General features: G+C 36.6%; 1 protein-coding gene across 2 annotated transcripts in view; it reads left to right on the top strand.

Moving 5' to 3' along the window:
* CTDSPL2 (CTD small phosphatase like 2) overlaps window positions 1-13348 on the top strand; it is a 71464-nt gene extending 58116 nt beyond the window's left edge. For both annotated transcript variants that reach the window (XM_081229618.1, XM_081229617.1), the window contains exons 9-13: window positions 4269-4331; window positions 4436-4515; window positions 7757-7883; window positions 9366-9461; window positions 10117-13348. In XM_081229618.1, the coding sequence (XP_081085744.1) occupies window positions 4269-4331; window positions 4436-4515; window positions 7757-7883; window positions 9366-9461; window positions 10117-10182 (432 nt within the window). In that variant the 3' untranslated portion in view covers window positions 10183-13348. The remainder of the gene's footprint in view (window positions 1-4268; window positions 4332-4435; window positions 4516-7756; window positions 7884-9365; window positions 9462-10116) is intronic.
* The last annotated feature ends 10947 nt before the right edge of the window (window positions 13349-24295 follow it).

The following is a 24295-nucleotide window of genomic DNA, read 5'->3' as shown; positions in this document are numbered from 1 at the left end:
GATTTCATGGAAAAACTATTAAAGATACTTTTTGAATATGTTAGGGTCATATTATCTGTGCTTAAAACTATTTAGAAATATTTTTCCTAAAAAGATCCACATGTAAGAAATTTTTTTTTCAGTTTTGCCCACAAATTGAAATTGCTTATCTTTTGGATGTTTTCTCCCCCACCCCCTTTTTTTGGTCATGCTCATAAAGTTATCTAGATAACTTAGATAATGGTTTGGTAAACTAATAGTCAGAAATTAGTGTATATAACTTGACATTGCATACTTAGACATGAATTTGAATTTAGGCAGACTGTCAGAAAATATTTATAATTAATTTATAACTGGCTTGCTATTTTAATGACTATTTTTATTAAATCTAGTTCCATTAACCATTTATTGCCTGTTAGGATCATCTTACATGCACAGTTATAGGACATTCTCTTGTACTAAAGAAAGTACAGGCTGACTGTCAGATATTGTTCAAATCAAGTAGTGTTAGTGTACTGTTAATGTAATGTTATTCTTCTATAATATATTTATCATTTTTCTATATAAAATTTAAGTTTTGGTAAAATCAGCCCACAATATATTATACAAGATTAGTTCCATTATCACTATTATGCAGACATTATTCTAGTAGATTTTGTTTTAAAAGTTTACATCATGAACATATAATGAAGTAAGTGAGGGAGATTAAGAGGTACAAACTTCCAGTTACAAAATGGAGTCACGAGCATGAAATGTACAGAAATTTTACATAATAAACATTTCATAACATGAACATCTTTGGGTAGTAGGCAGTCTTATTTAAGACATGTTTTGGCTATGGTATTCTTGTATAACAATTGTTCATTATTATAGTATTATGCATTATTTTAAAACTTTGACTTTTTCAAAATATATTTGGTTTAGTGATAGATTAAAACTATTTGTTGTGTAGATAGAATAATTGCTGTATATTTGGAGGAATATATGTATACCAGCCTGAAATGAAACTTATGGCCTAGACTTACATTTGAGAGACTACATCATTTTGAAGAATTGCAGGTTTGAAGAAGGATGGTTTCTGAAGTACTAAGTAGTGGAAGAATGTAGAAAATAGGAAGTAGGCAGCTTGGGACAGGAATCTTAGTTACGAGAAGGTTAGGAGAAGAAAGATGGAGTTAAGAGCATCTGTGGAATAGATTTTGAAGCATTTGGAGGCATGTATATGTATGTATCTGTATGTGTATCTCTGACCTAATACAATAAGTGATTGTAGTCTCACTGTATTATACATACCTTAAAATTGTTCTTACTTATTTCCTACTGGACAGTGCTTAGTGCTTCTTAACTTCTATATATTTCTGCTTTAATATATCCATCCAAATGAGTTAGACCCTGTTGGCCTTATGTCTCTATTTCTTTTTTTATTATAAATTTTTTATTTTATTTATTTATCTATTTATTTATTTTGGCTGTGTTGTGTCTTTGTTGCTGCGTGCGGGCTTTCTCTAGTTGCAGCAAGTGGGGGCTACTCTGTTGCGGTGCATGGGCTTCTCATCGTGGTGGCTTCTCTTGTTGCAGAGCACGGGCTCTAGGCACGCGGGCTTCAGTAGCTGCGGCACGCGGGCTCAGTAGTTGTGGCATACGGGCCCTAGAGCACAAGCTCAGTAGTTGTGGCTCGCGGGCTTAGTTGCTCCGCAGCATGTGTGGTGATCTCGGACCAGGGCTTGAACCCATGTCCCCTGCATTGGCAGGCGGATTCTTAACCGCTGCGTCACCAGGGAAGCCCTATGTCTCTATTTCTATTTTTCTTTCTGAGATTTTGCCTTTTCAGCACATGGCAGAACCTCCTGTGGTCCCAACCACATCCTGGCTTGCTGTTACTTTGTACCTTTCTACATTCCTTTTTTTTTTCCCCGCTAACCATCTCAGTTTCTGCCTGTGTCTTTTAATCCTGAAACACCTTCCTGTGTTTCAAATGGTGAATCTGTTCTGAAATAGGAACATTTACAGTCAACAGTTATTCTATTCTCATGGTAAGGAAACACTCTAGCATTATATTCCCCTATCTCAGTGCCACCTTTCATCCCCAGTGAACAGGTATATTACGAAAGTAATATCAAATTTTAAGATGTGTTTTATATTTAAGTATAGTCAAAGTAGTAGAATGCATAATGAAGTTATAGTTTTGACATAATCTGGAAGTCACTGTGTAAGAAGTTGGAAAATGTCACCTTTGTACAGTGCTCCACTTATTATGCTTAGATAATATTGTTTAAATAGAAATATTCCTTTACAGTGGAAGTGTTTTAGTGTTCAAAGGAGACAAATCCCAAATTGTAGAGGCCCTGCTTATTTTACTTTACAATATGGGGCAAGTGATAGCAGGGATATTGAAAGCAAATGAAAACATTTATACATATGCAAAAATGAAGTAATTTTGGTTATTAAATGCATTTAACTGATAAGCCTTCTTAGCAATAAACAGAAGGTTCTGATGGTTTATGGTTTATCATCCTCCATGAGATAAGGTAATTGAAAAAAAGTATTGACCGAATTGTGGGTTTTTGTCAGTTAAGGTAGTAATATATGTAAATCTATCAGGTTACTTGGATTACCAAACAAATAAGGTGTGTTGAAAACTAAACCAAACTATACCAAATATTTCACAATGTAAATGTTAAAATTAATTAGAAGCACAACTCTAGTTAAAAATTTTGTACCTCATCCTAAGTGATAGGGATTGGATACTAAGGATTTCATCATATTTATTTGCTAGGGGTGGGGGTGTGTGGCTTACTTGGTTTTTGATTAGTCAAGATTCTGAGATAAACTGCCTAATAGGCTTAAAAATGAGTAAACCTTTATTATTCTAGCCTGTAGGCAGGGATAGAGTGATATTATTAGCATATTAATGTTTGAAATTTGTGTTCCACAAGTGATCAGTTCTTAAGGAAATTCAGTAGTTGTCCCTGTGTAGTATGTAGTCTTGCCTCTCTTTCTCTATTTTGTTTATATTGCTTAACTTCAGGCAATTATATTTAATTTACTTAACAGATTTTTATCATGTACTTACTATATATTTGGCATTGTCTTATGCCCTTTGGGCTTTAGAACTTACAAAGACTGGTAGTACATAGTCCCTACCTCCTAAAATCCTTTGCCTGATTTCCCTGTTCTGCCCTAAAACATTCCTAGAACTAGATTTTTATCATAAGGGCATTTTGGTTTAGATGTGTATTGACAACAAAATTAAATTCCATGAAGCCTAAATTTTGAATTTGTTGCCACCACAGCTTTTTAAAAAAAATCTGAATCAAGTGAATCTGGTGCATAGGCATTCTATAAGTATTTGTTGTTCATGTTTTTTGATGTTAATAATCACCTTTGAGTAGAGTACAAACTTTTCTTTTTATAAATTTTTGTCACAAAATAAATACAATTTAAAGGAGTCGGATTCTTTTTTAAATTAGTTTTAGTGGTTGCTCATGGCATATATTTCTGTGCCTTTTGAATATTGAGTATATTACAAGAGCTACATTAAATTTAGGCAAAAAGAAGACAGAAATAAGAAAAGAATGTATTTAAGTCAGTTATTTGGGTACTGTAGTCTTTCCTGATATTGTCAGTTGATTTTGATAACTGGTGTGTTTGACTTATATTTTCTATCTCAAGTAGCCCAGTAGTGCTAATTTAGATATCACATCTGAATCAGTAAGTATAGAACAAGATTGATTTCTGAAAAATTCCAGTTATTTAAACCCACCAATCCAGACATCTCTTTCTTGAACATTATTTACCTTAATAGAAATTTAAAATAAGGTACTCTTAGCAGGTGATTGTTAAGAAGAAATTCTGAGTAATTATTGAGGAAGGTCATTGAGACAGGTCAGCTAGAGGTGGATATACAGCCTGCCTAATAATTGGATGGATGCTACCTGGCTGGAAGATGGAGCTAATTGGTGGATCAAAATCTCAGAAGGAAACCTGCCATTTTTAGTTTAAATGTTTATTAAAATTATATTCCATGAAGTACTATTATATTATATGCTGCTATTTAACTATTAAAAAGTGAAATGATTACCAACGATTATTATTACCCTACCAAAAGATTGTTTTAAGTAACTTTTGGTATATGTGAAATATATTTGGTTGAGTGGTACTTAGTAAACTTTTGTATTACTTTAACATATGAACTTTTAGATTATATCCAAAGTTAGAACATATCTTATAAAAAAGTTGTTTCTGTTTTATATGTTTGTTTGCTGAAGCCTATCTTTGTATTTTTTCAGGTTTACGTGAGATTAAGACCATTCTTCAGGGAATTCCTGGAACGAATGTCTCAGATGTATGAGGTAAATATACTTAAGCTAATTATATAAGTATTTTTATTTTATTCAATATAGTACCCATATTTAGATCATGTATAACGATTACTTCTTTTCCCCTGAATTTGTAGATCATTCTTTTTACTGCTTCTAAGAAGGTGTATGCAGACAAGTTACTGAACATACTAGACCCTAAAAAGCAACTGGTCAGGTAAATTTAATTAAGAAATAGTGGAAATGTCTGTCACACTGATCTATGAAATTACTATGCTTCTACTTAATTTTGATAGCCATTTTCAGTTGGCTGCATATAGAGAGATTTGTGTGTTAAATAGGGAAAATAAGTGAACTTTTTTTTAAACCCCAAAAGTCTTTAACAGTTCCTAATTATTTAACTCCAGACAGACATTCTTTAAAGGATACAAAGATCAAATGTATTTATTCACTTGTACATCTGTATCCTCACTTCTTTTGGGATTGGGGGGAGATTGGGGGTATGTGGAATTTTTCACTGTGTGCATGATGTTTTCACTTCTGTCTCAGATAATGCATGTGTTGTCATCTTTTTAATGGCTTAGAGAAATAAAAGTTAATTTTAACAAAAAGGATCAAATTAAACTCTTTTGCTTTTTTCAAGAGCAAATTTATCTTCCATGGAAAGAAAATGTTACATGAAATCTAATTGGAAATTGCAATTGGTTTAGTCACTCAGGTTATCCTGATCTGGACTCAGTTCCTTGTGTGTGTCCTGATCCAGCAGATGCAGTGTGTTCCTGGTTAGGTGGGAGTGCCTTGGGTAATTTAAAACAGTTTGAAAATTAGTTTCATTATTTTTGTCAACTGAAGTGAGACACCAAGACTCAGCAATCTTGCTGCATCCTCTAAGGTATAGGAGTTAATGTTTGAGTTTTGATCAAGAGCTGAGAGAGATGCCACAAAAGGCTCCTAAAAGCTTTAATAGCTGGGTATTCATTGTCTTGAATACTTTCTCCCATATTGTCTTAGTGGAAAATCCTAAACTTAATTTCTACTGTTAATAGTACCTGTATTATTGAGTGGTTTCCGCTATGATGAAAGGCTTTTCCTAATGTCCACATTTAGGAGATTTTTCCCTTGTAAATAGAATGTGATTTTTTTTTTTTAATCTAAAAGATCAAAATGTGTCCTGTAGTCAGTTTCCATTTTATCTTCCATATCAGCAAGCTTCATACACACAAACGAAAATGGTATTTTCTTTTCATAAAAGTATATTATAATTTATGCTCATTTTACCTAACTTTAATAAAAGTATACAAGTGATTTTGCTCTGATGACTTCATTCATTCTGAAGATTTCTATTCAGCACCTCCAATGTTCCAGGGAACAGTGGTGAGCAACACAAGCCCTTCCCTCTTGGAGCTTTCATTTTTACTAGGGGACAAATCATAGTCACACCATTATGTTACAAATTAAAACCCCTCTTTTAAACTAGTTTTGTAAAATGTACACGTTTGGGAGTTTAAACTTGTTTTATCCAGTTGTATTTTGAAAAAGTTAAAACAGGAAAAACTTTTTGAACAGTATATTGAATGCGTTAGAGTGCTTTAGGGAATCATCTATGTTGGTGACAAGGTAGACTCAGAAATTCCTATGATCTCTAAATCCCTTGAGTCCAAATGCAAATTTGATGACTAGCAAAAGTAGTTTCTTTCTAAAACTGCAAATACATTCTATTGACCCTCAGATTCCTGAATAACTGGAAGAGGTTTAGTATAATTTAATTAAAATAATCGTTAGTATCCATATATATATATTCAGCTGTCTCCTGTGTCTGGTGAATTTGCTGCTATTGGAGAAGAGTTATCAATAGTGATTTGCAGTTATGTGCTGTACCTGACTCTTCAATTTCCTCATATCTAAATGTTTATACAAATAAAATATGGAATCTTATTTAGGTCCAACCAGGACTTAAATTCTTTTGCCTAGTCTTATTTTTTTCAAAGTAGGACTGTCTTTAAACCTTCCAGAGGTAGGTGATCATTTAACTCATGAACATTTAATTAAAAGCATTCTTTGTGGGCTTCCCGGGTGGCGCAGTGGTTGAGAGTCCGCCTGCCGATGCAGGGGACACCGGTTCGTGCCCCGGTCCGGGAAGATCCCACATGCGGCGGAGCGGCTGGGCCCGTGAGCCATGGCCACTGAGCCTGAGCATCCGGAGCCTGTGCAATAAGGGAAAAAGAACTGTTTATACTACATTTTGTCTGGTTTTAAAATTCTTCTGCTTTTCCATCAACATTGGCCCTGATTAAAATATCAGTTTTGTTGTTGTTAGATCTATGACAGATTTTGTTGGTAGAAAATGCCCCTTTCTTGAAATTGGATAATTCAAAATATAGGTATGTGTAAGCCCTAGCTCCTGAAAAGTTGTATACTGGGATTAAGACACAAGGAAGCCAAACAACCAAATTAATTAATGTATGCAAGTGGAGTATTTCAAGGTAATCTGTATCAGTTATTAGTAACATTCAGAAACTAATATTCTGAGTGCTAAATGGAGATTAATTATTACAAGTATATAAATATTATTATAAACCCTTAATAGCTTTTTAAAATGATACAGCATTTTTCAGTTTCATTGGTGAAAGATCAGTTTACATTTGTAATACTTAAATCTGAATTCATCTTTTCATTCAATCCTTGTTTTTTCAAATGATCTCTCACCCCTGCACACACACACACACACACACACGCACGCACGCACGCATGCAATTAAAGATGGTGTTTGGGAAAAGTTGAAATGATGGAATGTTTTGGCCTCTGCACCTTTCCTCAAAAACTGTAAGAGAAACTAAAAACATTTTTTTAAAATGCCAACACGGATACATTCCTTCTTATATTTTCTGTTCTGGCATGTGCAGGGATAGGGAGGCTGTGTGGTCTTCTGGTTAGAGCAAAGGACTGGGAGCCAGGAGGATCCTGGGTTCCAATGCGGGGCTAACCACTGACTTACTGTGTGACCTTGGGCAAGTCACTTGACCTCCTTGTGCCTCAGTCAACCATCTGGAAAATTGGTTAAAAAGCAGGACCTCGATGACAACCAGATGCTGCATCTGAGCTGAGCTTTCCTGGGTAAATAAATTACAAAAACAATTTACAGAGTTTTTAATCCCTCTTTATCATTTAATATAACATTTTGGGATAAAACAGAGTTCTTTAAGGCATGGTAATATTTGGTTGTAAGGTTTCAATAATTGCTAAGAATTTTTATAATAGAACTGTAGCCCAAAGCGTAGGCCCACACTTGTATTTGAATTTCCTTTGTGAGAGAAAATGATAAGGCTTAACTTGTAAAGCCTATGGTATGTGTATTGTATATATGTTTCAGTATATGTTGTGCTTTTTACAGATATATATATATATATATATATATATATATTTTTTTTTAGTTAATTTGTTTTTACTCTTATGTTTAGGCACCGGCTTTTCCGCGAACATTGTGTTTGTGTACAAGGAAACTATATAAAGGACTTAAATATCCTTGGAAGAGATCTTTCAAAAACTATAATAATTGACAACTCACCACAAGCCTTTGCATATCAGGTAGGAAGAGGGTTGCTAAACAAACTCAGACAAATGCTGCCAAAAGATATGATGGGACAACAGAATTTTCACTGGTGGAATTTCCCTGTTTAGTGTCATCTTTCAGAATTAGGAATGCCAAATTAGTATATTCCTTGTGGAAATTTTTCTTTTAAATGAAGTACAACATACATGTAAATCTGAAGTAGTGAATCCCTAAGAAGGGACTATAAGATATATATCATTTAATAGCATTCTTATCTCTTGTTAAATCAGTAATTTAATTGTAAACATGTTTCAGAATTACGAATAGCTTAACCATGTTCTTCTGGTCTGTTTGATTTGGCATTTCAAAATATTTTCTTAGACTATTTTGTCAATGTGTTTGTACCCTTTGTCAATGATTCTTAGAAATATAAATTCAACTGGAGGGAATTGCCTGGCAGTCCAGTGGTTAGGACTCAGCACCTACACCTGCTGAGGGCCCAAGTTCCATCCCTGGTCAGGGAACTAGGATCCCGTAGGCCACACAGCACAGCATATGATAGATAGATAGATAGATAGATAGATAGATAGATAGATAGATAGAAGACAGACAGACAAGAGATGAGCCATCTTTGCAAGATATATTTTACATTATGAGTATGTTTATGTGATATGGCTGAGATTTTCTTCAGAATAAATCATTGCAGAATTGGAATGGTGGAAAATGGGTTGGGTGTAGATGAAACAAGATTTGCCCTTAACTTTTCTGTTTCAAAAATGTCCATAATAAAACGTAAAAAAGAATACAAGGGGAAAAATTGCATGTGGTATTGAAGTATGTTCAGTTTAGGTCACTACTTTTATTCACTTGCATTTTGAAATAATGTTTTTAAGAATTGGTTTGTAAATAATTTCAGTTATCCTCCATCTCAAACACAGTGTTCTGCGTAAATGTTAAAAGATATTTTATCCTAGAGAATATTTATTATAAAACAAATATGGTTTGTATTTTTGTTTTTAGACCAATGAAATACCATTGAGTCAATTTGTTATGTTCCAACTATGTTTCAGGTTATCTTGCTAGTTGCTGGGAATAAAATAATGGGACACAGTCCCTGTGTAAGAGTGTATGCTTTCTAATAGTATTCTCTGTTGAGATTGGTAAAATTCCTTTATTCAAAATGCCTAGCATTGACTAATAATATTTCTTGAATGAATAATGTTTTTAGTTATGTTAATGCAAAAGTTGTTTTAATGAATATTTCTTATTAAGTTTTATATACACTAAGAATAAATTACTCTGAAAAACCAGTTATGTTTCAGTTCATTCCTTAACATCTGTCTCTTGCACTATTAAGTTGTCAAAGAATATGACAGACATAAACTCTGATGGCATTCCTTTTTCAAAGGAAGTTACTGATTAATGTTTACTAAAATCTGTTACTTCTTTTTTTTTAAGCTTTTCCAAAGTAGGCAAAATGTAAATGAAAAGAGTTAATTACTTATTTTTCACTTTAGCTATCTAATGGAATCCCTATAGAAAGCTGGTTTATGGATAAAAATGACAATGAACTTCTAAAATTGATTCCATTTCTGGAGAAGCTAGTAGAACTGGTAAGTATATCTTATCATTTATCTTTTGGTTAGGTTTTTGTTGCTTTAACTCTATTGAAATAAATCTTTTCAGTTGCTTTATGTATACTAACTTTAAGTCAACATGGTGGGACATTAGGGCAGAGATCGAAAAAAGATTACAAGCATTTTTGAAACTTATAAATTATATTAAAATTATGTTTATCAGTATTTAAAAATCTATATATCGAATGTTTTATTTTACCAGACTTCCTCTTGCTAACTAGTTGTCATTAACTAGTTGTGTTGAATTGATTTTGTAGTTCAGGTCTAGAATTAATGCTTATGGCACTGAAACTTTATTCTGGGAATTTTTTCCTCTATGTCCATGGATTAATTTTAAAACTACTATATAAAGTAGAATTCATTGGCTTAATGCTTTACCTGTCTTTTGGTTTGACCTCTTATTGCATAATTGTTCTTACAAAATTAATACATTAATGACAGGCTTTTTTTTTTAATCTAAATTTAACTGCTTCTGTGTAGTATCTTTTTATTTGGCAAACAAAATAATGTAAGTTATAAAATATTGATAAATGGTGGTATAGTTTCTTTGCAAAGTAATAATGTTCATAATGTTATGAGGATCACGTCTTTGAAATTACGTGGCTTTTAAAATGTCTATTTCTCCACACAGAATGAAGATGTTCGACCTCACATCAGAGACCGATTTCGCTTGCATGATTTGCTGCCCCCAGATTAAGTACAAAGACTTGTCAAATCACTGAAGGGGGAGAGAATGCAGGACCCTTTTGGACTAAGACAAAAACATTGCCATTACTGTTGAAATTTTGCATTTTTGTACCCCGTCTTGCTTTTCTTATCTTGGTGCCCAATAATAATCAAGGGTTACAGAAAGAGACTTTATCTCAGATTGAATACATACAGTAGGTAGGCTAAAACAGAAGAGTCTTTAGAACTAGTGCAACTTCCAGTGAAATTTTTTTATGTACAGGACATCTGCAGTTTATAAAGAATTCTGTTTCTGCCACCAGCAGTTTGACCTGTAGTCACACAGGATTTTATGATAATAACAGAGATGAAAATGGACTTTTATTTTCTCTCTGTTTGGTGCTCTAAGTGGGTTTGTAGCCACTTTTCTGTTACTTTAAAATTCTCATTTCAACAGGAATGGCCAGTAAAAGTTGTTTTATTTTTCCTGTTAAGGTTTATAACCTTTTTACATTTTTGACCTGTATTAGATTAGAATTTCATTATGCATTCCTTTTAGTTGAGGCGCTTCATAGTTCTCTGGAAATAGTCAGTTTTTAGTTTTTTATTATACATTTGAATGGCCGTTTTCCTGCTTTGTCTGCCTGCATATTGTATATTTGTTTAAAAATATTCTCTACTTTTAGTCCATGTAAGTTTCATTTAGAACATGCATTTATATTTTGTTTCTGTAATATTCTACTGTAGGTGAAATCTTTTCAAAAATCAAGAGACTGGGTAGATAAGAATATATGAATGACTAATATTCAAAAGATTTAAACCATTGTGATGGCATGTGTTCCCAAGTGGTAATATCTTGCAGTGGCACACAGATTTGATGGATAAAAGGTATACCTCAGACTTCACTGTGCTCACCAATCTTTGAGGAGAATAAGTTTGGTCACCTGTTGGGCTTGATTTGGTTACTGATGCCTTTGGTTTTCTCCAGGAATGAAGTATTCAGCACAGTGATTCAGTATTTTTAGTTATTTTGCATGGGCTGGTAGTACCTCTGTTATGCTCTCAGTTACAATCAGTTAAAACTCTGTGTAACAGTCTTGGTACCTTACAGTAGCTATGCATAATCCTGTGGCACAGTAAACTCCCAAGCCACCAATGCAGTGAATATGTTCTCATAGTGGTTTTCTATGCTATATGAAAATAGTCTTCAAGCCTTGGTTCTCTAATGCAGCTACCACAAGAGGTTGATATTTTTATAGTGGCGTGTAATCTCTTTCGGGAGGCTTTTTATGGAAGGTAGAATTTGTAAAAGTTAGTATGCTTTGCCTCTCAACTGCATTATCATGCCACAGGCTCAGACTGTTTTTGTGTAAAGGATGTCAAAGAACGGCACTTTTTCTAAAGAGAAGTTTGATATTTTGTATGCTTGTTAAGAAAGTACAGTATTGGAAATTAAAGGTGGACAACTGATAATTGAGGAGTATGTCACTTAATTTTTTATGTATATTACCTGTTTACTTGTACAACTTATTGTACAAATTACATGCAGCTTCATTTTCAAATGAATCCTTAAAATAAGGAAATCTTTTTAGGAAAACATTTAATTTTTGTATTTTTGATTTTAAAGGCATGAGTTATGTCAATTTTCAGTGTATTAATGAAGATTTTAACTTTTCATCAGGTTGAGTGTTTTCTTACTATATTATCTGTTGTGTATGTAGTTAGCAAATTGTGTCACTGAACTGTTTAAAAATCTAGCATGTAGAGCAAGCCTGTTTTGTGGAAAATCCTTATTCATTAAAAAAATAATCATGGCAGATTTTCTGCAAAAAAAAAAAAGCAAAAGCATTTGCAATTCAGAATACTGGGGTTTTTTTGTTTGTTTGTTTTTAATTTAAAGAAAGGTATTTTGCTTGCAGGAAAAAAATACTACAGATTCATTTTAATGAGAATCTTTGAAATGTATTTATCTTTAGGGCATCTGGGCATCTTTATGCTGTTTGTCTTCTGTCTTTCTTGAAATAAAATGTACATATGTTACCTTTACATATGCTCTTGCTCAAAATTGTGAACCTGGTTACATTTCTCCTTGCTTCCTTTTTATGTTCAAACAGCAAACCCCAAAACCTATACAGGATCTAAACTTTCAGCTTGCGTTATAATTGCTGAAAGCTTTTCTGATTAAGTAAATACAGTCTCAACAGGCTTTCCCACAAGTAAAAGGGAAATGTAAGCACCTATATATACCACTGTGCCTATAGGCACTTTAAAAACAACTTTTAATCATCTTTTATTGGTAAAGCTGTTTTTGATCCCCTCCTAGGAGAGCTCCTTTAAGTTGACTGACAAATGAATCGAGCCTAACAAGATTCTGTAAAGAAATAAACTAAGGAAGAATTTTATATGGCCTGAGAAAATTTCTTGAGATCAATTCAGTCTATTTTTCTTCATTACTTGATTTGAGTCATTTTAAATTTGTTATTAATACAAAATTTAAAATAAGTTATAGAGACAGTTATCCAGCTTCCTCCACTTTGAAATGTGTTCTCTTATTACCCCTTCTTTCCTTTATCTGTTGGTAGATATTACCTTAAACATTTCCATTAGTTAAATGGAGGTGTTTATCAGTTGAGATGTGCCCAGCCCCTTCAGTTCACACAGAAAACATGAACTCTTAAAAACTGACTAGTAAATGCAGGAGAGATGGATACCTGATAGGACACAGCAAAAGTGACCTATATACACATTACGACTCTGAAGTACATATTATAATTGTGATATTTCCGGTGGTAAATGTCTGACTTTTAAAGACATTCTTTTAAATATTTGTATTATTGTTAGGATGTTTTGATCAGTTGTGTTTATTAATTCCGTGTAATATATGGAGCCCTAATCAGGTTTATAGCACCATATTTCTCCTTGGGTCTTAAAAGAGAGTTGACAACAATTTCAAAGCATAAATTGTTTTATATTAGCTAGTGTGTATATTTATTTACCCGATGGCTTTATCTGGTTTCCCAAAATTTTGGGGGGATTTGTTGAAAGCATTGTAACTTCTATAAATGGCTATTTTCTTGTAACTGTCAGTGAAAATGGATGTGTACGTTGTGTTTTTATATTACTTTGGTTTTCCTGGTTTGTTTGTTTTTTGGGTTTTGGGGGGGATGGTTAAACATAGAGTCATTTTTTTAAAGTTATCTTTGGCCAATGACTTTTTCAACTAGATATTACTTTCATTCAACCATCTAAAGAAGTTTGTTTTTCACTGTTTTGTTCAGTCAACTTACTGAAAAACAGAGACTTCATCTCATCAATGAAGAAAGCATTTCATTATCCCTACAAATCTTTGCAGCGAGCACAGACTTCTTCACAAGGACCAGATCTTTTCCACGTCTTGTGTCAATCACATAAAGCTGAAATGTAAAGGACACTGAAGCCTTCATTTAATTGTCCTAACATGATGGTGTTATATACTACATCATTAGCTAGTTAAGGTTTTCTGACCTGACTTCTCTTTGTCTTCCTAGGTATTTATTTGTTATCTCTTTTAATCTTGTGTATCTAAATTAACTTAGTGTTAATAGTCACCCACCAAGTAACTATGCCAAGTAACTAGGAAAGAATGTTTATTTTATTTCCCCTTATAGGGGAAGAGTGGACTGGGAACAAAAATGTATGGGCCAAAAGGCCTTAGGTTGTCATTCATTCACTTTCTTATTCCTCTCATGAGCTGTTTTTGAGTATAGTATTTTTTCAGTGCTTATGTGCTTGATTATGTCATTACTTTTCATGTCGTCCCCTGAGTTAAAAGCCTGCTAGGAACCTGTATAAAATACATTTTAAAATTTCAGAATAAGAACCACAGAACTCAGTATCTTATATTTAAATGCTACTTAAATTATTATTGGAATCCAAGTCTCATTCACTAGGATACATTTTTATAAAATGTTTCTCTGTATCTTGAATTGAAATTACTTGCCCGGAGGCAAGAGTTCCGGGGTTATGTGTTTTGAGGAATTTTTAAAAGGGGAGATGAGAGCAACAAGTTTATACTTACTTTATGGTTTTTATATTAGTTATTAGTATTTTAAAATATATCACTGGTTCCCAAACCTGACTCTTCATTAGAATTACTCTGTGGAGCTTTAGAAATACAGATTCTTGAGGCCTGACCTCTGCCAAATTGTCTCACTGGGTCTAGAGTGGGGCCTGAGAGTTCTGTATTTTTTAAAAGCTCTCCAAGTGATTCTCATAGATTTGGGAAATCACTACTTTACTTAATGTGACAGTGGTTTGGGACTTGAGAATAGGCAACAAAATTAAGTTTACCAGACATCTCTTTGTGGTAGAGTTTTCTTTTTTCTTTTTTTAACTGGGACCAGATTTCACAGAACTTATTCAAGATGCATGGAGGAATAATAAAGAAGATTGAGGTTACTGCTTATTATCATTCATGTCTTTCATACTTTTTAAGAGTTTGCATTTTCTAGCACTTGGAATAGTTGATCATATACACAGCTGAAGGACATATCCCTGAATGAGACCATTATATATATTAACTAAAATATTTCACTATTTTTTTATTTTATAAATCTTTGTAGAAATAAGCAATGAAATACTACTTTCATCTTTTGAAATGGGATTTTTCAAGGCAGTGTCCTTTTGGCATTAAGGTAGGGGGGAGTTAATATTCTCTCTGCCTTTTTCCACATGAATCAATATAAAGTCATGGACATTTAAAATATTCAATTTAATTTCAACATATTTACTATGCAGTATAGCCGTGAACAAGTAATGTAGATTTAGTTTTCTCATCTTCAAATGCCCTGATCACCCTACCTCACAGGGTTGTTGTGGGGATAAATAAAACTTTTATGGAAGCACTTTTCTTTGGTGATATTTTATCAGCCATTAGAAACAATATAATATCTAACAACTTATATTTGTATAGTGCTTTGTTAGAAGCACACAATTTTTTCACATTGCTTTCTCTTTTGATGATCTGTTAAGGAACGTAGAGCAGGTTACAGATATGGAAAGAACAGATAAGGAAACAAGCTCAGAGAGGGCTGTGACCCAAGACCTCACAGCTGTTCTAGGAGACTTGAATTCAAGTATCATTACAACAGGCTATTTCCCAAGGCGTTGGCATTTTTGTATAATCATGTTTGTACATAAATACAAAGCTTTCCCTAGTTTATAAAATGAATGTAGCCAACAAAATGTTCTTACAAAAGAATATATTAACTCAGTGCAAAAGCTTGTGGTACAAACTAGGCCCTAGAGTTTAACAATCCAAGTTTTAAACTAGAAGGAAATTCCGTCTTCTAAGTGTACATCTTTATTTTACAGATGTAAAATATGTCTAGAAAAGTGTCTTCCCAAGATCGCAAAGTTGGGATTAGAATCTAGCTCTCTTAATTACCATTACTCAAAGTAATGACTTTAGGAGGAATAACATTCTTAATTTCTGGAACTACCAGAAGTGCAGAAGTTGCATAAAACCTGAATAATGAAGTGGTTAGCTTTAAAAAGTAGAGATAAAATGGCAAGAAAGAACCAGATTATGGTGAGCTAAAATGAAATTATACTTGATGTAATGGGCTAAGTAACTTGAACCAGTATAACAACAAAATAGCAAGCTGGTCCCACCCCAGTCTCTGTGATGAGACTTAAATACAGTATTGCTAACTATAGTCACCATACTATACGTTAGATCCTTGGAACATTAGATCCTCAAACCACTAGAAGTCTGTACCCTTTGACCAACATCTCTTCATTTTCCTTACCCCCACCCCCAGTTCCTGGCTGGGATGAGACTTGATAACTATTTTCCCTGAGCTTCAAAGGAGTGTAATGCGCACAGACTGGTTTGAATGCCACTGCAGTAGGCCTTTAGAAATAAATGACTGGAGTTGGGAATAGTTGATTTAGGAGTATGGGTAATAAAAAGGAAAGTTCAGAGTCAAAGGACCTGAATTCAAGAACTTAAGAACTCATCCACTTACTAGACAAAGGAGTTCTCTGATCCTTAATTTGTTCATCTGTAAAATGGGTGGTGAAACGTGTACACAAATAACTACCAGAACTGAAATGTTGAAGCAGCTAATTTTCTTGAGGGTGTGTGAGATATATACAGGGGGTTGGGAGATGTCTGAAGCTAGAGGGGGCAGAAATGAGCAGTAGAATCAGATTATTTTAATACCACAGATGTCAGGGAGATTTTTTTAAGAAAGACATGAGCAGCAAGCAGTCTGGAAAGAAAGACTGGAGAAGTGGTAATGGAGCGGTCACCTATGATTGATTGTTAAGAACAGCGGTCTCCAACCTTTTCGGCACCAGAGACCAGTTTTGTGGAAGACGATTTTAACACGGCCTGGTGGCGGCGGGAGGGATGGTTTCGGGATGATTAAAGCGCATTACATTTATTGTGCACTTTATTTCTATTATTATTACATTTGTAATATATAATGAAATAGTTACACAACTCACCGTAATGCTGACCGGAGGAGGAGCTCTGGCGGTAATGCGAGCGACGACGGGAAGTAGCTTGTTAATACAGATGAAGCTTCGTTTGCTCACCGGCTGCTCACCTCCTGCTGTGCGGCTTGGTTCCTAACAGGCCACCGACCAGTACCCGTCCGCAGCCCGGGGGTTGGGGACCCCTGGTTAAGAACATTTTGGATGAAAATAATGCTAACTGTGAAGGAAGAAATGGAGGATGAGGAAATTAAAGAGTGAGTATTAAATGGCTTGAGAAGTAAGTAGTTGGGGTAGCAGACTCATGTAAATGGACTTGACGAGTTAGAAGTCTCTTAGTAATCAGTGAACCAGATGAACTAGAGCTTTTAGTGGCTCCCATATACTGAGCTTTAATGTTCTATTTGATGTATGACAATTGTTGAAGGTAGCTGTAGGTAGCCTTCCTGATGACAGTAAAAGTCGTTTAAAAACACTGCCTTACTATGCTAGGCTCTGTGGATGGCTGAAGAAAGCAAACCTGACACTGCTCTCAAGCTAACAGGCTAGCAGTGGAGACTGACATTTGCTGGGAAAAGGAACATGAAGAAAAGACTGGCTTTGAGGGCTAATAACACAATCTAATCTGAAGTCAGGCTTGGATTGGCTGAAGAAGTATTAAGTTGAGATCTGTAGAACATTTATTGAAAGAATATTAAGCCAGGCTTGGTTGGGGGAGGGGGTAAAGTTAAGCAAGGGGGTAAATAATCAGATTTGTTTTAAAAATATCACTTTGATTGCTGAATAGGGAATAGATTGAGTGGGAGACCAGTTTGAAGAAATACAGATGTTGACCTAACTCGTTCCACGCAAAGAATTTCCTTTCTCCACGATAATATGGTTAACGTATTGGGTGCTAGCATCGTAATGGGCAATCTGAGGTCGGAGATTGGTAAAGTTCTAGGGAAAGTATGGCTTGCCCAGCTTAATGATAGAAATGGGAAGGTACTTTAGGATTTTATGGCACCATATAAAGGTTAAGTACGGGAAAATGTACGGGGGTTGAAAGGAAACAGGTGCTGTCATTTCACGTCTTGGGTAGGCTCTTTAGGGAAGGAGGGTTAAAATTGAAAAAACTCATTAGTTGTTTCTACATCAAATCACGTAAATCAAATCAGTGATTTTGGTATTTTAAAGATGAGTGTTTGGCGGGGGGGGGGGGTTGGTCAAGCGGGGCAGCATGTGAGATCTTAGTTCCCCAACCAGGGATGGAACCTGTGCCCCCTGCACTGGAAGTGCGGAGTCTTAACCACTGGACCGCCAGGGAAGTCCCTATAAATGAGTTTTAATCTGGTGCTATTTGCAATTAAAACCGCCTCCTCAGCCTGGCCTAATTTCATCTTTATGAGATTTTGAGTCTGGTGCTTTAAGGCACTTCACTTAAAAATAAGCCATAAGCAGCCCTGCTTCTTTTCTGCTGGTGTTTACTCTCCTATGGCTTTAATGATGAAGCTTCTTGAAGGCAGAGGTTTTAATGTTAATTTGTTCAACAAACACTGATCAGTTACTCTGCTCATCTGTAAGATGGGAATAGTGTTATGTGTGATTATAGGGTTTCCCTAGAGATTAGTGTGTGGATCACAGATTAGTTTTAAGGAATAATCGAAGTCTCCAGCACAGAGTTCTTGACAGTTGTCTCCCGGCTTCTTTATTTCAAAAAGCAGCATGCACAATTCTGTGAATAAATTCTATTCTAAATTTCTGCTTCAAAAATTTAGCAATGAAGCATATATATAGCCCATGTATTTTTTCCATAGCACCTCCAACTCTCACACCCTAGTTTCAATTGCATGTGGTTTAATACCTTGAAGTTAATACCCCAGAACCTAGAATAGTACTTGGTACAGGGTAGGCCGTCAATAATTATTTGTTGAATACATACATGACATAATGAATGAGCTCATATTTCAAAGTTTGGACTTCAATTTATAAGTCCAGAAAATTGATTCTGAATGTGCAACTCAGAATTGATGAAATGCAGAGGAATTGGTTCACACTAACTAAACTCACAAAACACTAATTTTTAGGCCAAATATCAATTCCATTCATTTACCTCCTTATGAAACTAAATCACAATCCGATGCCAGCTTGGTAAGGGTAGAACCAGAGAGAAGGTCTACTGAAAGAGAATCATAACGTCTAATATCAAGTCAACAGGATGCCCTCATCTTCATCTCTACTAGGTATCTGCCAGAAGTCTGCAGGTCAGCTTAGCCTTTTCTCTGGGGACTGTCAAAATCTTGTTCTTTGGCCTCACCTCCCCTATATTTCACCTTCTTTCTGTTAACATTTTTTGTTTGTTTGAAGATACATTGTCTTAGAACATCTTCAGGCAAGTAAATACAGATGACTGTATTACCACTTCAGAAATACACAGTCTTGCTTTCCTGAGTCTTCACCTTGGGATATTTGATTGAATCTGGCGCCTTCTTAGCCAATTATTTACTATTTCCTAGTTCATTGCTATAATGCTGTGGGCTTACTAGTAATATATTAAAAAAGCAGCTTTCTTTGGGGTGCAGCTGTATTAATTTTCTTTTGAGACTACCTTTCATGAGGAGAAACAATGGCCTGATGGGCGAGTTTTTCTTTGAGAAAAAAACCCAGTTTTGCCTAGAAATTTATTCATGCAGTCATTCAACAGTTATTAAGTGCCCACTATGTGCCAAACAGACTTAAGTATAGCAGAGCTTAGCCTCTCAAGATTTCTTATCTGCAGATAAGACTACTAAGATGTATTTGTTAAAAATTTTAGCTGAGGCCAATAATGGAATTTACTGGAAAGATACTGGGGTACCTCATGGCATTTAAGGAAGAGCTGGACAACTGGACCTCAAGGGAAGGCAAGAGGAACTAAGGTGGCTTGGGAAATCATCACTTCATCAGGAGGTCTTTCCTTCAGGCTGCTGTCATCTGCCACCAACTCCCAGGTCCTGAGAGTCTTGAGTTCCAAATTCTAAAGTCCTGGGAAAGAGAATCTTTCCATTATCACTGTATAACAATTCACCTCAAGATTTAAGAGGCTTAAGATAAGTTATCTCTCACAGATCTGTGGGCTGACTGGGCTCAACTGGACAGCTCTTGCTTGGGGTCTTCTGTGGTTGCAATCAAATGGTAGTTGTGGATTGCAAATTCCCTGGTGGTCCAGTGGTTAGGACTCCAAGCTTCTACTGCAGGGGGCCTGGGTTCGATCCCTGGCCGGGGAACTAGGATGCCACAAGCTGCACAGCAAAAAAAAAAAAAAAAAAAAAAGTAGCTGTGGATGGAATCATCTGACGGTTCAACTAGACTGGATGTCCAAGATGACTTCTTTGCTCCCGTGTCTGGCATCTCTGCTGGGATAATCTGGAACAGCCAGGGGCTGGCTGAATACTTCTCTCTCCCTAAACAGGCTCTCTGTAAGGTTATCTTGAAACAGCATGGCAATCTTAGGGTAGTAAGACTTCTTAAATGGCGGCTGGCTTCTACCAGAGTGAGCATTCCAAAAGGCACAGGTGGAAGCTGCAAGGCTTGTTATAGCCTAGCCTTGGGTGTCACTTCTGTCCTATTCTACTGGTTAAATATGAATCATAGGGCTACCCCAGACTCAAAAATTACATAAGGGCTTGGATACTATTCATTAAAGGGCCATCTTCGGAGACTAGCTACCAGATAATTTGATGGTTCCACTGGGTTATTTATATCCCACCTAGGGGCAGATTCAGATTTTATACAGTTTGAAGCATATACAATTTGGAGGGCTTTCTTGAAGAATGGAAGGGGCCTGTGCAATGAGGGGCCCTGAAGCTACAGCTTCATTAGATTCATAGATAATCTGCTTCTGATCCCCCCTTCGCAAATCAGCTATGGTAAGGGAGTAGAATGGCTTGGGGAGCCCACCTACTCTTGTACACTAGGACTATTTCCAGAAAAGGAGAAATCATTGTGAGCTTTCCCCACTCCTCACCATAAGTGTCCAGTGTTCAGTTCAATATAATCTGATCATTTGAATGTTTAGAACTCAGGTCTCCTGACTTACAACAGTGAATTTTCAAATATACTATATTCCATAGTATTTTAAAATTTGTATTTAAAAAATGTAGTAGAATTGGAAGGATACAAAATTTTTTTTAACTTACTATCCTTTATATACCTTTTTCTCCTGGCTACTTTTAAATGTTGATGTCCTTCAAGGTTTCTCATTCTATCCTATCTTCAGATGGCCTCTACTTCACTTGATTCCATCCACCCCCATCATCAGATAACTCCTAATCCTCTATCTGTGGCTCAGACCTCTCTAGTTCCAAATGTATACTAGACATTTCTATTTGGATGCCTCAGAGGAATGTCAAGATCTGTGTGGCCAAGACTTAACCTATCCTCATTCCTTATTATGATGAGAAACACCATTCAGGCATCTTCAGAGACATTTACGGAGCATTTACTACATGCCAGGCACTGGGAATACAGTAGCAAAGAGCACAGACAAGATACCTGTGCTCCAAACAGATATTAAATAAGGAAACAAGGTCATTAGAAATTGTGATAAGTGCTATGACAAAACCAGAGTGACAAGATGAGTAACTGGGCAAGGCCCCTTGCTGGAGGGAGATCAGGGAAGAACTTTCTACAAAGGTAACATCTGAATTTTGGAGGAAGAAAAGCCAACCATGTAAAGGTGTGGAAAGAGCACTGTAGACAGAAAGAATAGCAAGCACAAAGTCCAAAAATAGGAAAAGGCTTAGTAGCCTCAGAGGGCCAGTTACAATGATGTTAATGAGAGGGAATGGCATCATAAGGGGGTTGGTGGGAGGTAGGAGTCAGATTATGCAGAGCCTTGTAGGCCATCATAAGGAGTTGAATTTAAATCCAAAACAAACAAACAAACAAACACCAAGAAGCCACTAAAGGGATTTCAACTAGGAGGAAGGGGTGTGATGATCTAATTTACATTTTTTAAATAAACTGTCTGGTGTATAGTGAATGGACTGTGGAGAGGGAAGAATAGAAGAAGGAAAACCAATTGAAAGCATATTATAGTAGAACAGCCTAGAGAAAGCTTGGATTAAGGTGGTAGCAAGAGACATGGATTCGAGATTAATATTGGAAGTAATTCACAGACATTGGTGATGGACTGAATTTAAGGGGTAAGTGAGAGGAAGAAAGCAAGGATAGCTCCCAGGTTTTGGACTTGAGCACCTATAGATGGATGTTACTTCCACTCAATCTCCAAAGGCATCATCCTCTACTGCTCCCTTCCCCTCCTCCTCCATATCCAGTCAGTCACTGTGTTAGTCAGGGTTATTCAGAGAAACAGAACCAGTAGCATGTGTATATATAGAGAGAAAGATTTATTTTAAGAAATGGCTCACAGGGAATTCCCTGGCTGTCCAGTGGTTAGGACTTGGCACTTTCACTGCTGAGGGCCCGGGTTCAATCCTTGGTTGAGGAACTAAGATCCCACAAGCTGTGCAGCACGGCAAAAGAAAGAAAGAAAGGAAGGAAGGAGGGAAGGAAGGAAGAAAGAAGGAAAGAAAGAAAAAGAAATTGGCTCACGTAATTGTGGGAGCTGGCAAGTCTCAAATCTGCAGGGCAGGTCAGCAGGCTGGAGACCCCTAGAAGAGCTGATGCTGCAGAGTCCAAAGGCAGTCTGTAGGCAGAATCCCTTTTTCCTCAGTGTGTTTTCTTTTCTTTTCTTTTTTAAAAAAATTAATTAATTAATTAATTTTTGGTTTTCGTTGCTGGGCGTGGGCTTTCTCTAGTGGAGAGCGGGGGCTACTCTTCATCGCGGTGTACGGGCTTCTCATTGCAGTGGCTTTTCTTGTTGCGGAGCGCGGGCTCTAGGCGCAGGGGCTTCAGCAGTTGTGGCACACGGCTCAGCAGCTGTGGCTTACAGGCTCAGCAGCTGTGGCTCACAGGCTCTAGAGCGCAGGCTCAGTAGTTGTGGTGCATTGGGCTTAGTTGCTCTGCGGCATGTGGGATCTTCATGGCTCGAACCCGCGTCCCCTGCATTGGCAGGTGGATTCCCAACCACGGTGCCACCAGGGAAGTCCTCAGTGTGTTTTCTTTTCTTTTCTTTTCTTTTTTTTTTTGCTGTAGGCGGGCCTCTCACTGTTGTGGCCTCTCCCGTTGCGGAGCACAGGCTCCGGACGCGCAGGCTCAGCAGCCATGGCTCACGGGCCCAGCCGCTCCACGGCATGTGGGATCCTCCCGGACCAGGGCACGAACCCGTGTCCCCTGCATCGGCAGGCGGACTCTCAACCACTGCGCCACCAGGGAAGCCCCCCATTTAAAAAAAATATTAATTAATTAATTAATTAATTTTTGGTGGTGTTGGGTCTTCGTTGCTGCGTGTGAGCTTTCTCTGGTTGCGGCGAGCAGGGGCTACTCTTCTTTGCGGCGTGCGGGCTTCTCATTGCGGTGGCTTCTCTTGTTGCGGAGCACGGGCTCTAGGCACGGGGGCTTCAGTAGTTGTGGCACGCGGGCTCAGTAGTTGTGGCTCGCGGGCTGTAGAGCACAAGCTCAGTAGTTGTGGCACACGGGCTTAGTTGCTCCACGGCATGTGGGATCTTCCCAGACCAGGGCTCGAAACCGTGTCCCCTCATTGCCAGGTGGATTCTTAACCACTGAGCCACCAGGAAAGCCCTTGGTGTGTTTTCTTAATGCCTTCAATTCACTGGATAAGACCCATCCACATTATGGAGGGTAATCTGTTTTACTCAAAATCTGCGTCTTAAAGGTTAATCATAAACAAAAAATACATTCACAGCAACAACTAGACTAGTGATTAACCCAAAACTGGGTACCATGGCCTAGCCAAGATGACACATAAAATTAATCATCACAGTCACTAAATTCGTTGATTCTGACCCTTAACTATTTATCTGATTGGTTCCTTCCTCTTTTGCCACTGCCTTGCTTTAGGATGGTGTTCTTCTCTATTAATTCATAAAATATTTACTTAGGTATTGGATACTGTGCCAAATGCTGGAGATATAACTGTTAATAAAAGACAGATTGTGCCCTAGGGACCTTACATTCTAGTCTTTCCTTGCCTTTTGTCTTGCCTCCTTCCAATCCCTCTTTATCAATGGATGGCTGTATAGCATTGCCTCTCACACTTTAACATACAAATCATCTGAGGATCTTGTTAAAAGGCAGCTTCTGATTCTGGGATGGGGTCTGAGATTCTACATTTCTGACAAGCTCCCAGGTGTTGCTGATCAGGAACAAACTTTGAGTAAGTGGGCTGTAGGATATCTTTTGGAAGACCATCTTTTATAAAATGTGTACTATTTGTAGACTCTGAAAAGGTACACAAGAAATGGGAAACAATAGTTGCCACCAGAAAAAACAGAATGGCTGATCACTGTGTATACCCTTTTATAACTTGAACGTTGTACCAAGTACGTGTGTTACATATTCAAAAATAAATTAAGAAAACAACAAAAACAAAATAAAAATAACTGAAACTGCACGCCTCTGAAAATCCTGCAGTGGAGCCCAATGGCCCAAAGGACAGAGTGCAAGTTAACCCATCTTAAACCCTTTATTACGATCAGTTTACCTTTTCAGCTTATCTCCAATTGCGCCATGCAGTCAGAGCAGGGACCACATGCAATCTTTCTACTGGAAATGCACTGGAG

The sequence above is a fragment of the Mesoplodon bidens genome, assembly GCF_964165515.1.
Source record: "Mesoplodon bidens genome assembly, chromosome: 3".
NCBI lineage: Eukaryota > Metazoa > Chordata > Mammalia > Artiodactyla > Ziphiidae > Mesoplodon > Mesoplodon bidens.
Note: the sequence above shows the minus strand (reverse complement) of the source record. Positions and strands in the feature narration are given on the sequence as shown.